Below are 14,362 nucleotides of genomic sequence, written 5' to 3'. Positions count from 1 at the left end.
CCCGAGCTGGAAGTACTTGGGATCGTGGGACTTGCCCTCCACTCGCTTTCTCCTCCCCCCTTTCCCGTGTCCAGGGCTCGTCATTCCAGCTACGCTACTCGGTTTACAGAAGCCCGATGATCTCATACTTGTCGTCGAGTCAGTCTTCTTGGTTCAGTCTGCCTACTACAGAAGACCGGCGCCTGCCGCCCTAGTGAGGGGATGAACGCAGCGTGGTTCAGGTTCATCCGACAGCCAGGCGGCTACGAGCGACGAATGTCTGTCGATTAGGGCATGCCTGCACGGGATTTGCCTTTTGGGATTTGTTTTTTTTTTTTTATTTTGGGAGAAAATTGGCGATCGCAATCAACATCGAATCAATCGGGCCACGCGAGCCAGCTGGAGCGAAAGGGCATTGGCAGTCAAGGTTCGACCGCGGACTTGCTAAATCTACATTTAACCGGGGGGAAAAGAAGAAGAGAGACTAAGGGCAAGAAGAAACGAGATTGGGGGTGAATGTTTCCTCCAAAGGGAGAAATAAGTGGAAGAAATGACGGCAGTTCTGGGTCTGCAGTAGCTTATCTAGTGGTACCTTAGTATGCATTAGACCCCATGTTGCTCATCATTGGCTTTGCCGGATCGACTTAGTGGCATGACGGCGGCACTTGGGAGATGGAAATAGATTAAATTTTGCGAGCTAGTTGGGAGCCTGGCCAGGTCTGTCTTTGACTGACAGGTTCGGGCTGAACTTGCTTTGGTGACAAGGAAACTTGGCCTGTCATGAAGGCTGGCGTGATATGCCAAGTGTGTACGAGATAATGTGATTTATGGCAGACATTGGTTGCTGCGAGGAGAGACACTGAAGCATGCAGGTCTCAGCCGGAATAAGCCCTAGTTTCAACCGTGCAGGGCCAGCGCATCTTCTTCTCCTTCTTCTTTTTTCTCCTATCGTCCTCTTCGTTCTTGCCTCTTCGTATTGAGGGCCGGTGAGGTGACGCTGCACATTCGGCATCAGGCAACGGGACCTGCAGACACGAAGGGGAGTCGGAAACGGTGGAATTTGATTTGTAAAAATTATGCTTTCAGTTGCTTCTTTCAGTTGCTTCTTTTTTTATTTTTATTTTTATTTTATTTTTTTTTGCCTCCCAGCTATCTACTGCAGGCTAACTGTCTAGCTAAGCAACAACGAACTTACTGTAACTCACAGTAAGTAAGTGATGGTGGCTTACCAGAATTGTCCGAATCCCCGAACATCCCGATCAGCGCTAAGAAGGGGGGCGCAAAGAAAGGAAAAGGGAAAGAAATCCGCCATGGCAACTGCATACTACGAAGAGAAAGGAAAAAAAGAAAAAGCAAAAGAACAAGAAGAAGAGAGGGGCGCCCTTGCGTGCGACCCATCGAAATTGACACGTTCGACGAGTCAGAGAAGACAGAAAAAATTAATGGGGACAAGTTCCGAACTCCACCGGTTCATGGTTTGGTTTGGTTCCCCTTGTTTTAGGATGATGGAGACACCAACCACAAAAAAGGGATTTCGGGATCCAGTTTTCTCAGCTAACAAAAGTAACTAACTATCTAACTATCGTTTTCACCTTTAACTCGTTTCCGACAACGACTCCATCAACATGCCCCAGCTGGAGGGACCGAAGCGCTCGTAGAAATCACCCACGATTTCCGTGACAAATATGTAGGCGGCGCGACGACGCAGATCGCGCACCAGCGCGGGCAGATGCTGGGTCGGAACTTCGGTGACCATGTAGCCGCAGCGATCGCGAGGATAGGGCAGCTCGCCTAGACGATGTTGAACTTCATTGGTTTGCCAGCGTGCGAAGGGCTCCTCACAGACCAGCAGGAGATCCGAGCCTGCATCGGCCATCTCGGGATCTGGGGGGGTGCCTGGGTTGTGTACCACCTGGACCATCATATTATTAGAAGATATCAACCACGTTGTTCCATGTTCTCTCATTTGTCGGGTTTCAGCATCCTTTCCTTCCACCAGGGTAGAAAGTACTCCGTAGACAAAGAAGAGAGATGGGTAGAGGCTGAACCAAAAAAAAAAAAAAAAACACCACCAACAACATAGGCATAACAATAACCATTATAGCTAACTAGTCAAGAGGGATAATGCTTACCAATCGATCCCGGAGAAGGCCCGAGCAACCCTTAATGTGACGATGAAGCGCGCGCAAATACTCAGCCTGCGTGGCGTTAAAGTGGTTGGGAGTCTCATCGACCATGATACCACCCACGCCTAACCCGGTCGTGGCATAATCGGCCGCCCAGCTGGCATACCGATCGATCTCCTCACAGGCGACGGCCAATGGCTTTCGGCAATAGTCGATGCGGATATAGCCGACCGGATAGACATTGGGGCAGGCATTCAGGCGGGCCACTTCGCGCGCATAATTGGCATCGGGGCACGGCAAGGCACCGGGTCCACTGTTGGGGTTGACGATCACCAGGAACTCGAGATCGGGATAGGCAGCAATTCTACATTCCTCTTCTATCAGTTCACTTTTTTTTTTTTTGCCAGGGAAGAAAAAGCAAGCAAGCAAGCAAGCACACAAGAACCAAGGAAAAGAAGTTAGGAGGTAAATTTACGCGTTATAGAGTGGATCCCAGGTGGTCGGCGTTAAGGGATAGATATACAAGGGCACGAGCACGCCGGACTTGGGAAGCGTCATGGTAGTGGTGGCCATCGGATCAAGGCTGAATGGGGAATGAAGTACGGAGGAAGTGATAGTAACTTGGCAATGGGAGGACTTTGGGGGAAGACAAAACTGGGAAGACAACAATAACAACAAGAGAGAATGGGGACTAGCGGTGGCTAGGTGTTTTATTTCATCAGCAATTTAACCATCCGAGTTATACGAGGAAACTAGACATGGATTCATCGACAGACACGACGTGGACACACCACGGGCCCAGGCAGACACGGTGACTGGGAGATGACTGTACAATAGCACCCGAGTGATATAGAGCGTTGACTTGGTCTGTGTCTGCCCAGAGTGCCGAAAACCAAGGAAAAAAGCAATGAGACGAAAGTACCACAACGCCATTCCCGCGCTAAACCATGGACTGAAGGCCTGGCCGGCGTCTCCAAGCTTTTCCCTGTGCAAAACCTTCCCCTGGGTGTATCTCACACCAATCACAGCCCCGATCGGGAAGCCGGACCTGGCCAACTCACCAAGCGTATCTTGGTCCCGGTGGAGCATCCACTTTTAGCGCCAGATACTAGTCGAAGCAAGACAAAAAAAAAGGACTAGACTAGAGTTGTTCGAACTTCCATCGAGAGCGACCGTCTATCTAGCTAGTTTGGTGCGGCGGGAGCCACAGACGGGAACCAAGCGGCCACTCATCATGCTTCATTCAGGTCGGCATCACATCGCAGATGATCTCACCCTCCGGATCGAAACTCTCGTAGTAGTCTGCCGTCAACGTGGTCAGGAACAGATACTCGGCCTTGCGGCTCATCTGGTTGACAAAACTGCGCAGCGTGCTGTTGCTGAGATTGTCCGGAACCGAGTGCAGCATATACGCATAGGCCGTGCGATTCGAAACCATAGCGTTCAGACTGTGCTGTTCCGTGTGAAAATCCTGGTAGGAACTCTCAAACACCACTGTGACGTCCGTCGCGTTGTTCTCGTAGCGACTATCCGGAATGGTACCGGGATTGTGGATCACCTAAAAAGGGCAGATCCGCCGAAAGTTAGCCACCCACTCTGACCGTCATAGCAAAAGAGATTTTTTTCTGCTCTCTTGGCTGCACCCGAACCACGATCTCGCTTACCATGCGATCTCGGCCCAATCCCGACGAACTCTTGACGGCCTCGCTGATCGTCTGCATGTACTCAACCTTTGCGGCCGAGTAGTCATAGGGCGCTTCGTCGAAGAAAATCCCGTCCATTTCTAGTGCCAGGGAGCGATTCGCCCACCCGGCATAAGTGGCAACATCATCCAGCACAGCGGTGATGTTGCGCGTGGCATAAGCCGTGCGCACATATCCAACCCGGCGTACATTGGAATATGTACCAAGCCGCTCCACCGAGGAGGTATACTCCTCCGAGGGATACGCACTGGAGCCGGGTCCGCTCGAGGGGTTGATGATGACCGTAAAATTTAGGTCCGGGTGTGCCGTGACCCTGGGACTGTCAGTCACTGCGTGCGCAATGCAATCAGGGGCAGGGGGGGGAGGGGGGTGTTTCAAGATTTCAACGTACGATTTATATAAAGGGTCCCATGTACTGTCGTTGGTGGGGTAGATATACAAGGGAAACAAAACATTCGTCTTCTCCCCATGATGCTTGCGAGTCAATATGACGGCGCAGGGGACAACAATGACGATAATGATCACCAGTGCAATGGCAATGGAAATGGCGATGCACCAGGGCCGCCGGGGGCGCGTGAGATTAGAGCGAGGCATCCATGCGGCAGCCAGCCCGAGCTGGCGAGAGTCACTTGGAGAAGACGGAGTATAGACTAGCAAAAAAGAGGCAAGCTGACTTGCGGCCTCTGCCCGACCTAGATAGACGGCGCGCAGGAAATGATATAAACCTGGGCGGATCAAGCCAAGAACGAAGTCACGGATTCGCCGGACTTACATGGAAGAACGAGACCGCTGTGATTCGTTCGCCGTGTGGCGCGATAGCAACAACGGATGGAGTGATATTGGGATCTAATGGCAATCGAGGCTGTTGACACGACCATGCTTTTGAGGTGCAGAGGAGCGTGGCTAGGACAGCAAAGGCAATCAGAGCCCCGTATTCGAGTCAGACATGCATAGACCCCCACGTTAGCGCCACTTTCGTGCCCACCTGTCCATTGGAAAGTCCCTATCGGTTCAAGGGCCCAACAGAAGAAAAAGCAGCCAGTGTAGTGAAAAGTAAAAAAAAAGAACGTAACGGGAAAGGGTAACTCCCGCTGCTATGCTTGGTGCTGGTAGACTAACGCCTGCTCTGCTGGCTGGCGCTAGGCCCTTAATCACATCTGATTTTTGATTTTTTTTTTCTGGGTCAGCGGTAGGTTCCAGAGATACATGCATCTGCTATAAATAGTTATATTAAATGAAGAGATGGCGCCCCCCTTGGCGGCTTGAAAGGGAGCTTGACTTGGGTGGTCAGCGATTCTTATCGCCCTAGATAGTTATTACAATCACTTGGGTAGCCCGTCCACAGTCGGGTCAAGCAGCAGTGTTGGGTGTTCGACAAGCTGCCTGCCATCATGGGACTGGAATACCTGGGTCTGGATGCCGTGGGATGGCATCGAATGACCACGACCTGGTGGGATAAGGTACTTGAGATTCCTTTCCCTAGGAAAATAAAAACAAATCCCTTGTCTCCCTCCCAAATCGCTGACAGTCGCAATGTTTAGGTGATAGCAGCATGTTTATTAACGACGATTGTTCTTGGTTCGGTATTCGTTCTGAGCTTCATTGCTCGGAAAATCTACAGAGTCTGGCAGGTATGTTGTGCTGTCATCCAACGCTTTATCGCCGTTAGGAATGCGCTGACCAGTAGCTCTTGCGGTGGGAATTCAGAGGCGGCATCAACTCTCCGAGGTTCCAACGGCCATTGCCCGTTATTTGGATCAACTCAAAACAAAAAAGGCCCCCCTTGCGTCGGAGAAACTTCCCGCGAAGGAGCTTAAATCTTTTGGTGTTTTTCTCGGCGGGTTTTCCAATCCTCCGACACCTGCCGAAGCTCATCTGCTTTCGCAATGGGATATTCTTGTGGTAGATCCCCTTCAAACCGGAGTTTTGGACGCGCTCACGGGTCATTGCACGTCATCGCACATTCTCGCTCGCCTAGACGTTCGAAATCTGGTGCGCTCGGATGCTTGTCGCAACAACGATGAAGTCCTTCAAGCCCTGGAAACGGTGGCCCAGACGCTGTCCACCCTCTGGCGGGACCAGAACAGCGCGTCGCCCTTTCACGGTGTGCTTCTGGCAGACTGCCACGCGCATTTCCAACCCGTGATTCTGAACGAGTTAGTCAAGTACATGAACCACCTCGGCCTAGCCGTATGGCTGGAATTGGCGCCACCGGCCTACCTCAGCGAGCAGCAAGGGCGGGCCATCAACATGCAGCAGATCCGTGGCGTGGTTTACCGAAATGGCACGATCCTGCGGAATGGAGACAGGCGTAATTATTTCCAAATGGCCGAAATGCGCACTTCCATGCGGGCCGTGGCGTCGCAGAAAGCTGTCGGCGACTCGGCCATTGCCATGTGGGATACGATTGACGACGATGTCGAACTCACACACCACGTTCTCGGACGCAGCTTCAAGTGGTGCAATTACAACAGTGCCTTGTGTTGGATCGCACCCCAGGCTGCGCTAACGGATGCAGATATGGCCGTCACGAAAACAGTGACTCAGGAGCCCCTGGGGGCCATGATGTGGCTGAAGCGCGGCGAAGTTCTGGAAGCGCATGATGCTTGGAGGCTCAATGATAAGGTGAGTGCCCTTTTGCGAATTAGTGATAGGAGACCGAGTGAATACTGACCATCTCCGACAGATCCACCAAACGCCGTGTGGATATGACGAAATGTACGACTCGCTGGAGTCCTTTGTTCCTGACCTGAAAGCAAAGCTTGCCCTCTCTGCTCCAGTAAAATCTCGGTTGTCCGAAAGTACCGGAACGGTGATTGAGGGGCTCGAATGGTCCGCAAGAACCGAGAGTGCACAAACCGATACTCTTTCCGTTTCTCCTGGCGGAGCAAGCTATACTGGGCTCGCATGCTTCCAGATCGGTCTGGACTGCACATCTAAAGATGTTACAGACCTCGTTGAAGGCCAAAGACAAGTCAGGGACCTGGATCTGCTTCAACGACTCAATGCAGAAGAGCTTCGCCAGATCACTGAGCCATTGCGTGCCTTGTTGAAGTCCCAGAATTCACACACCTATCTTTCGTCAGAGTTGCAGTCCATCAAGGATCTGGTTGATCTCCTCACAGTTTGCAGAGGCGACGATAATGACCGCCTTCGTATCTACGTTGGCTTGCATTCGGGCTTCCGCACGCGCTTGGGAACCCAGGTTTGGGGTCTGCACGACCTTGATCCCAGCATGGGCGTACTTCACATTTATCTGTCCGGAAAGACGCAGGACCGCACCGGCACAATCCTCCACACATACCTTGCGAACAGAGGTTTTAGTCGCTCTCGCTGCTTTCTGGCAGAGATGGCCCTGGCGGCAGAGAGTCACACATTATCGCAAACGTGGGGCTTGCCTAAGCGCATGGTGGATGATATCGAACAGCTCACTCCGGCAGAGACTCTAGCTTGGCTGCGACGACTGGCCTTGTCAAGCCATGATGACGCTATGAAGATGTCCGCCAAGCTACGTGCCTGTGGAGAATATCAACTTCTGGAGGCCCCGTCTCTCGCACAACTTCGTGCTCAGTGCTCAAGTGAGTACCTGGATGGAGAGATCTCCGCAGGGGAGCTGGTATCCTCACGTCTGGCGTGGTTCAGGGAACAGGGCTGTTGGTGTCCCGATGCCTCGGCTGCCGAAGCGCTGTTCCTGGAGATTGATGCTCGGCTACCGGCTCTTCTGATGAATGGAGAGGCAGACGTTCTCGACCAATTAGCCTCAGTTATCGAGTCCATTCTTCAGAAGGGCACTATCGACGCTGGCGCGGATATTCTAGCCCTGAGTGTTTTTTGCGCCTTCCGTCGCCTTGCTCTGAACGAAATCTACCTGGAGGTCCTTGACCGCAACCCCTTGCCAAACCTGGAGCCGGTGCAAGCAGCGTGCTTTGCTGAGATGTATGCCTGTGGTGCTCGCACGGATATGTACTTTGATATGACACCGAAACGTTTGGGTAATATCATCTGGCGCTGGTACCGTGCCTACTATCACGAGCACCAGCCACCTCAGCGAGACGAAATCTTCACAGAGTTGCCAACGGCATATGCCTCCATGAACGTGGATTTGGACCCAGAGGGCGAAAAGGACACTGCGTCCTGGCACTACCGACTCACCTTCCTTGGTATCTTCGCTGTTCCCGCACTGATTGATGTCACCCTGTTGACAACGGTCGGACGAGGCCTTTATTTGACCACTTACATGAGTGACATCGACAAAACACTCGCCACCACTGCGTTGATGATTGCCCTTCTCGTCTGTGGTGGCTTTGGTAGCTGGATCAGTTCCGGTGGAAGCTACTATCTGTATGCGATGGCGTTCCCAGCTATGAGCATGTTCATCCTGACCCGCTTTATTGCTGGGCTTGCAGTGGCCTTTGTCGGTGGCATCATCGCGTTGATCGTTGTCGGCGTGGTCAAGGGGTTCGCGGCAGGCATCCTGTTTTTCCTCTACTTCTTTATGCTGTCGACATACCTCATGACTCTTTCAGCCCTATCGGTCTACCAGCTGCCGGGATACCAATTTCAATCGGTAAGTGATACTGTCCCCAGGCATCTTCGCTCCAGATCCAGCTTTCCGGTGTCAGTGCAGAGTAGCTGACAATACTTCCAGGGGCGAACAACAATCATGTGTTGCATTCCGATCCTCTTCATTTCACCGATCGTCACCCTGTGGGTACATCGTGACTCGGTCATCTACCTGTGCATCCTGGGACTGTTCCTCGCGTGCCTACTTCTGGGGGCGCGGCGGGTCATGGCTCGGTGGAACAGCTGGTATCTGAATATTCCTTGCGTCACCGATACGGAGATTGTGGAATGGTACATGAAATCTTCTGCATCAAACGACCTCGGATCTTCCACCGAGAAGGTGAAAGACGTCGGTGCAGATGCCCGCCGGGCCCTCCTGGCTAGCGTCCAGAAGGAGAATAAGAAGTGGTTCTGGAACAAGAAGACAAATGACGCATTCGTTGCCAAAATGGCCGAAGGCTATTCTTCCACAACCTTTCTGTTAGGATGGTACTGTCGCTACTCGAGAACCAAGATGCCTTTGGCGTACAGCCCGACATGGAACTTGCAACTCAAGGCGGCGGTCGATACTATGACCGAGATGCAAAAGGGGCTGAAGATGCACAACGCATTTCTTCACTGGCGCCACACTGGGTCTGATGTCTGGTGTGGAATCCTGTACTTTGTCGTCGCCCTGTCCGATAAGTGGTCGGCACTGCTGACAGGTGAATCAATCGTCGGTCTGTCTGCAGCGAACAGCGCCAAGTATCGGCTCACGGTCGGCTTCGCTCTCGGTTATTATCTCCTGGGTGCAGTCATTCTTGACGCCGTATCGCAACCACTCTGGACCCTTGTCCATAAAGCAACTCCTCAGCCTGTCACCTCGCTTGCCAGTCTTCGCCAGGTAACCCTCAATGATGCTAAGGCTCGACGGAGCCTTTACTGGAAGAACCTCATGAAATTCTTCTTCTTGCATATCTGGGGTGCAGCCATCACAATGGCTGTTATGTGGACATTCGAGGGCTCCATGAGCTCCACCATCATGTACCTGTGCTATGTTGGCTGCTATACCGGATTGCTCTGGTACCAGTACAACCGGATCTTCACAGGGCCTCATGTTGCTGGCGGTCTCGCTGTCGGGGCCATTGCCGGATTGGTTGTAGGAATTATCCTTCACGAAGTACTTCCTGCATTCCAGTGGAGTAGCGTTATTGGCCTTGCTACTGGCACCTGGGGAACCGCGTTGTATACTATTTTCAGAGCCGACATCGGCCTGCCATCCTCCAAAGGATCAGACGACGAATCTACGCGCTTTGCAGCACGAGATAAATCAGTGTCCTACGGTGTCAGCACGCTCGAACCACACCCGGACCTCTCCCAGACAACCATGGCCCAAATGTTCGAGAACGTCCTTATGTTGTCCGACGAGTTCCGTTACAAGCTTGATCCCGCGCAACATCCTGGCGTTGAGGTTATGCAAATACTGCGATCTGATCGCCATCTCCATAAGTCAGAGGCTGTTCAAGCCGCTTTTCCTGACGCAAAAGACCTGCTTAGACGCGTGGCGGAAATCTGGCAAGCCGGGGAGATAACCGTTGAACTAGTATCAGCCGCACACCTGATCCAACCTGAACAGAAGATCCGTGCCATCAGCCAACGGAAAGGAGATAATGTTCACGTTTTTATCGTCATCGGTCCCGATCTCGTTGGATACGACTGGGCATCAGACATTCGTCGCAATTGTCAGACAATCGCAGAAGCGGTGGTCCAAGCCACTGCAGAGTTCAAATTGGGCCTCTCCCATGATCATGCCCTGATGGCAGAGCTTCTGATCGTGAACGACCGACAGGGTGAGGATATAACCTTACCTGAGGGTGTCAAGCGTCAGCTGGAAGCCAGCTCGACAGAGCGCGCTAGAGTTCTCAACCACGGACCGCAAGTGCTATTGCGCCACATTCTCCTTGGGATGGATTGCGATCAGGAATGGGATCTTCTTCCTAAAGTTGCAAGAACGTTGCTCCTTCGCCGGACCTGCGGTCAGCCATGCCGCGTCACTCCTGAACAGACTGCCTGGCTCATCTCCAGAGCCAATGACGCGCTTTATCTGGAAGAATTTCTTGCTCGGTGGAACTTGGGATTCAAGCTGACAGCAAGCGTGATGTCTTTCGCTGCAGCCCAAGAAACCCATCGCCAACACCAAGAACAACCGGACTTCTTGAACACCAAGTACGACAGGCCCATTCGGGACTTGCTTGCACTCAACGAACACACACCGACTGTCGGATTTGCCGAAGCGCTCCGGCTTTCATTTGCCCGGATCGTGCACATCTGGAATGCGTGCCTCAAGTTCCTTGTCATCTCCTTGGTAGCAGACCCGGAATATCAACGCGAGTTAGACTCGATGCTTAGAGGGCAGCCATTGGTGTTTGCCTGGCCTATTAACTTCATCTTGAACGGAATCTGGGTCACTTGCAAATGCCTGCAACGGTTGATCATCCCCTTGGTCTTATTGCATGGACGGGAGAAGGTCTCTACTCTCTACCGAAACATGAAGGATTGGAAGACCGTGGTCCACCAGGACCGGGTTGTCGTCGAGAGTCTGAGTGGTATCTCGACTGGTTTCTTCCGACACGAATCAGATGGCACAGTCCAGCTCTACCAATACTCAGGACGTCATGAGCACGAACCGAGCGATTACAAACAACTCATGGCTATCAACACGTACACTGACAAACTTGTCCTCTCAAGGCGCCAGGAGTACAACGGCGAGACTCTGCTCAATGAGTTCACATATGAGTATCCACAAGATGATCGGAGCAGGCGGCCAAAGCTGCCCACCCAGCGACAATGCACCCAAGGTCAGCTGAGCGGCCAAATCGTCCATTATGACAAGCGCGGTTATATGTCCTCAGGATCAGCCATGCGTGGTGTGAACCGACTAGAATTCAAGTTCTGGTACCGCAAGGGGGCCAAATTTGAAGACGAACTGTTACGCGCCGACTATGTCCTGCCACACATCAAGATCCACGTGGCCTGGTGTATGCCCCCTCCGAACCGACCGGAGAGGCAAGACAAATGGATTCCTTACCCTCGGGTCACGGATGCCACCTTCATTCAAGGAGATGATACCCATAAGGCCAAGTGGACCTATGACCATAAGTTCCATCCGGTCATCGCAACAACGTTGAACGGCGAATCTGTCACCACCCCTGCGATGATCCATGAGGACTGGTTCAAGGTATTGCAAAAGCCCACCAAGTGCAGCTTCTTGGACGACAATCCTCTTTTCTCCTTCAAGTCTACCAAGGTGAACTTCATGTCGCGTCTGCTGGGCTGGAATGTCAGACGGTATCCGATTCCCACTTCGCGTGCCCGTACTCATCTCTGGAAGTCATGGAAAGGAAGCAAGGAATTTGACGCAATCACGGCGCGATGGCTGGACGAGACTATGCTGCGGTCCGACCGTGTGCTCAAACCATACTGGAGAAGACGCAACCTTGGTCAGCTGGAAGCCGCGGCCGATTATCTCGACGCTCAAGCTGATACGGTTCTCGCTCGGGTGGACATTGACCCCGAAGTTAGCTCCTGGACACCGTTAGCTTTCAAGATCAGTGACCTCTCCAGCTTCGGGCAAGGAGGTGACTCGCGGATCAACACTCGCACCCTCTCAACCCAGCTCCAAGACAGTGACACAGAGCTACACGTTCTCGCCATGGACACCGGGACTTGGCCCAATGAGCCCGGTGGTGTGTCAGCTTGTCGACGTGATATGGTTAACGACCTCAAGGGAATCCGTTGGCACATCGTGGCTGAAGCCGCGAACGACTACGGTGTACCTCGGTTCCAGATCGAAAGAAACGTCCAATCGCTGGCCGTGCTGCCCCAATGGGGGTTGGACTTTATGAATCCCACCCATGGCATGTTCCAGAACACACTTGACTCCGAAGTGGTGCAAAAGTCTTATGATACGAGGGTTGCGGATATCGAGCGCAACTTCCTACCCATCCTAACCAGCCTCGTCCGTTGTGCGCGATCCATGAACAAATCCCGGGCGCTCATCGAGGAAGCCACCAAGGCTTTGGTAGATCTCAACACATACTTCGAATCGACTCGGAACTGGAATGATGTCTGGATGAGTGACACGGTGAAGCGGGCCTGGCGGGAGTTATGGCTGACCGAGGACATGGAAGATACAATCCCTGTGTCGGAATGGTGGAACTGCGAGTACCCGACCCTGCAGCAACTGGATACGGCCCTGGATATGTGGCATCGCTGTTAGTTCACCTTCTACCCAACCATTCTTATCACACTGACGTTGCTTTCCAGACCTTTTCATTTTCTCAATCCCTGTCCCTGAACGGATTCCCGACGTCTTCCAGGTGTCGCATCACTTCACCGGCGCCACGTACGGCGTGATGTGTAAGGTCAAGCGTAAATGTGCCCTCCACGTCTGGGATCACTGTGTCAGTTTCCGAGAGATGACTACCTTCTTGTCGGCCGCTGTTTCGTTCGACTCGACGTTCGTGAACTCGACGCTCATCTCTTTGGGCCACCTCGCCTGTATCCTCATCGAGCACCATGCGGACGTTGTGCTGCCCTGCGCCGAGTATTTCAATCCCGGCTGGGAAGTCGAATTGGGCACATGCGAAGGCGTTTTGGAGCACCGCCGGGCCTTCCAGCGCAAGATTGATCCGGTGGTGAACGGAATCACCAACATGGAGAAGTACAAGCCCATCGAGAAGATCAAGACCGAAACACCCACCGTAGTTATGTTGTCGCATATTCGGTATGTAACAACGTGTGTACTTCGCACTTTGATTGTAGGCTAACCCACATCATAGATATGTCAAAGACATCAAGACGGCTATTATGGCTACCGACCTGATCGTCAACCAATGGGGCTTCAAAGACTACCGCCTCCACATTTATGGCGATATGGAACGAGCTCCTGGATACGCGTCGGAATGTCAGGAGATCATTGCCTCGAAGTCGCTCCGAGATCACGTTGTCCTCAAGGGATTGGGTAACCCATCTGTTGTACTTCAAGACGGGGTAAGTCCTTCCGTATGACCCTGCAGCTTTTTTCCCCATCAATGCTAACCGTATTCATAGTGGCTATTCATGAATTCATCCACATCTGAGGGTCTTCCATTGGCGATGGGAGAGGCTGCATTAACGGGTGTTCCCGTGGTATGTACAGATGTGGGTGCCTCATTCTGTGTTGTCATGAACCGCGACACGGGCAAGAAGTTTAGTGAAGTCGTTCCCCCCAACGATGCCTTCTCGCTTGCATCGGCCCAGATACGGGTCATGGCGCTTCTTGGAGAGTGGAGCAAATTCGCGGGTGATGAGGAGGGCTACGTGCCCCCGTCTCTGGGGTTGCGTCCCTCTCCCGAAGAAGTGCAACAGATCTCCCAGCGTATGTACGAGAAGGTGGAACAACGTCGCCAGTTCGGTATGCAAGGCCGGGCAAATGTGCTCAAGAGCTTTTCCAGTCACCGGTATCTCCGAGAGCACGAGCAGATGCTCTGGCTGGGCAAATACCAGAGCGAGAGTTACGTCGCTCGTTCCTCCTTGTCCTCCAGTGGATCCAGCGGGTTCTTCAAAGAGCGGGTCACGGTCGAGCAGATCAACGAACCTTTATTACCTCCTACTCCTCGGTGGCCAGGTGCCCGGCGGGAGTCGCGCCGTGGCTACTTTGGATACAGCTCATCCAGTACTCAGTCTCTTTGTTGATGGGGAGGAACAGTTCAATGAGCGCATAGCTGAAGGAAGGTCTCGGGAGAGTAAGGTCAGGAGCTGTACATAGAATCATTTTTCCTGCCATCTACTAGTACTTAGTCTTAATCAGCATAATGTTAATAGACCATGTTGGTACATCAAAATTGGCCGGAGACCTGTAAACAGGCTTTAGATGCTCAAAAGAGATCTTTACCTGACATGGGGACAGTGACCCGTCTGACTGTAGGGACACAGCCGATTGATGCGAGCGCCATGCGGGGAATAATGATG

At 52.6% G+C, this 14,362-nt stretch overlaps 3 protein-coding genes across 3 annotated transcripts; 2 read left to right on the top strand and 1 right to left on the bottom strand.

Annotated features, from left to right (window-relative positions):
• Positions 1–227: 227 nt before the first annotated feature.
• ASPBRDRAFT_45079 (uncharacterized protein) lies at positions 228–537 on the top strand. The gene has a single exon (XM_067625322.1). The coding sequence runs from the start codon at positions 274–276 to the stop codon at positions 493–495; it is 222 nt and encodes a 73-aa protein (XP_067477050.1). The 5' UTR covers positions 228–273; the 3' UTR covers positions 496–537.
• Positions 538–1,573: 1,036 nt separating this feature from the next.
• On the bottom strand, positions 1,574–4,402 carry ASPBRDRAFT_56593 (spherulation-specific family 4 protein; the record flags this gene model as incomplete). Its single annotated transcript, XM_067627595.1, has 5 exons — positions 1,574–1,891; positions 2,112–2,469; positions 3,431–3,663; positions 3,770–4,121; positions 4,200–4,402. 5 exons carry the CDS (start codon positions 4,400–4,402, stop codon positions 1,574–1,576), a joined length of 1,464 nt encoding a protein of 487 aa, XP_067477049.1.
• Positions 4,403–5,199: 797 nt separating this feature from the next.
• On the top strand, positions 5,200–14,086 carry ASPBRDRAFT_129974 (glycosyltransferase family 4 protein; the record flags this gene model as incomplete). The annotated part of the gene is made up of 8 exons (XM_067618184.1): positions 5,200–5,268; positions 5,350–5,439; positions 5,516–6,437; positions 6,472–8,375; positions 8,457–12,624; positions 12,677–13,136; positions 13,192–13,402; positions 13,463–14,086. 8 exons carry the CDS (start codon positions 5,200–5,202, stop codon positions 14,084–14,086), a joined length of 8,448 nt encoding a protein of 2,815 aa, XP_067477048.1.
• Positions 14,087–14,362: the final 276 nt, after the last annotated feature.

The sequence above is a fragment of the Aspergillus brasiliensis genome, assembly GCF_001889945.1.
Source record: "Aspergillus brasiliensis CBS 101740 unplaced genomic scaffold ASPBRscaffold_9, whole genome shotgun sequence".
Taxonomy (NCBI): Eukaryota; Fungi; Ascomycota; class Eurotiomycetes; order Eurotiales; family Aspergillaceae; genus Aspergillus; species Aspergillus brasiliensis.
The sequence above is the reverse complement of the archived record's forward strand: the minus strand, read 5'-3'. Positions and strand labels throughout refer to the sequence as shown.

Coding starts and splice junctions, on each gene's coding strand:
- ASPBRDRAFT_45079 (XM_067625322.1), top strand. CDS start 274: ATGCCTGCACGGGATTTGCCTTTTGGGATTTGTTTTTTTTTTTTTATT.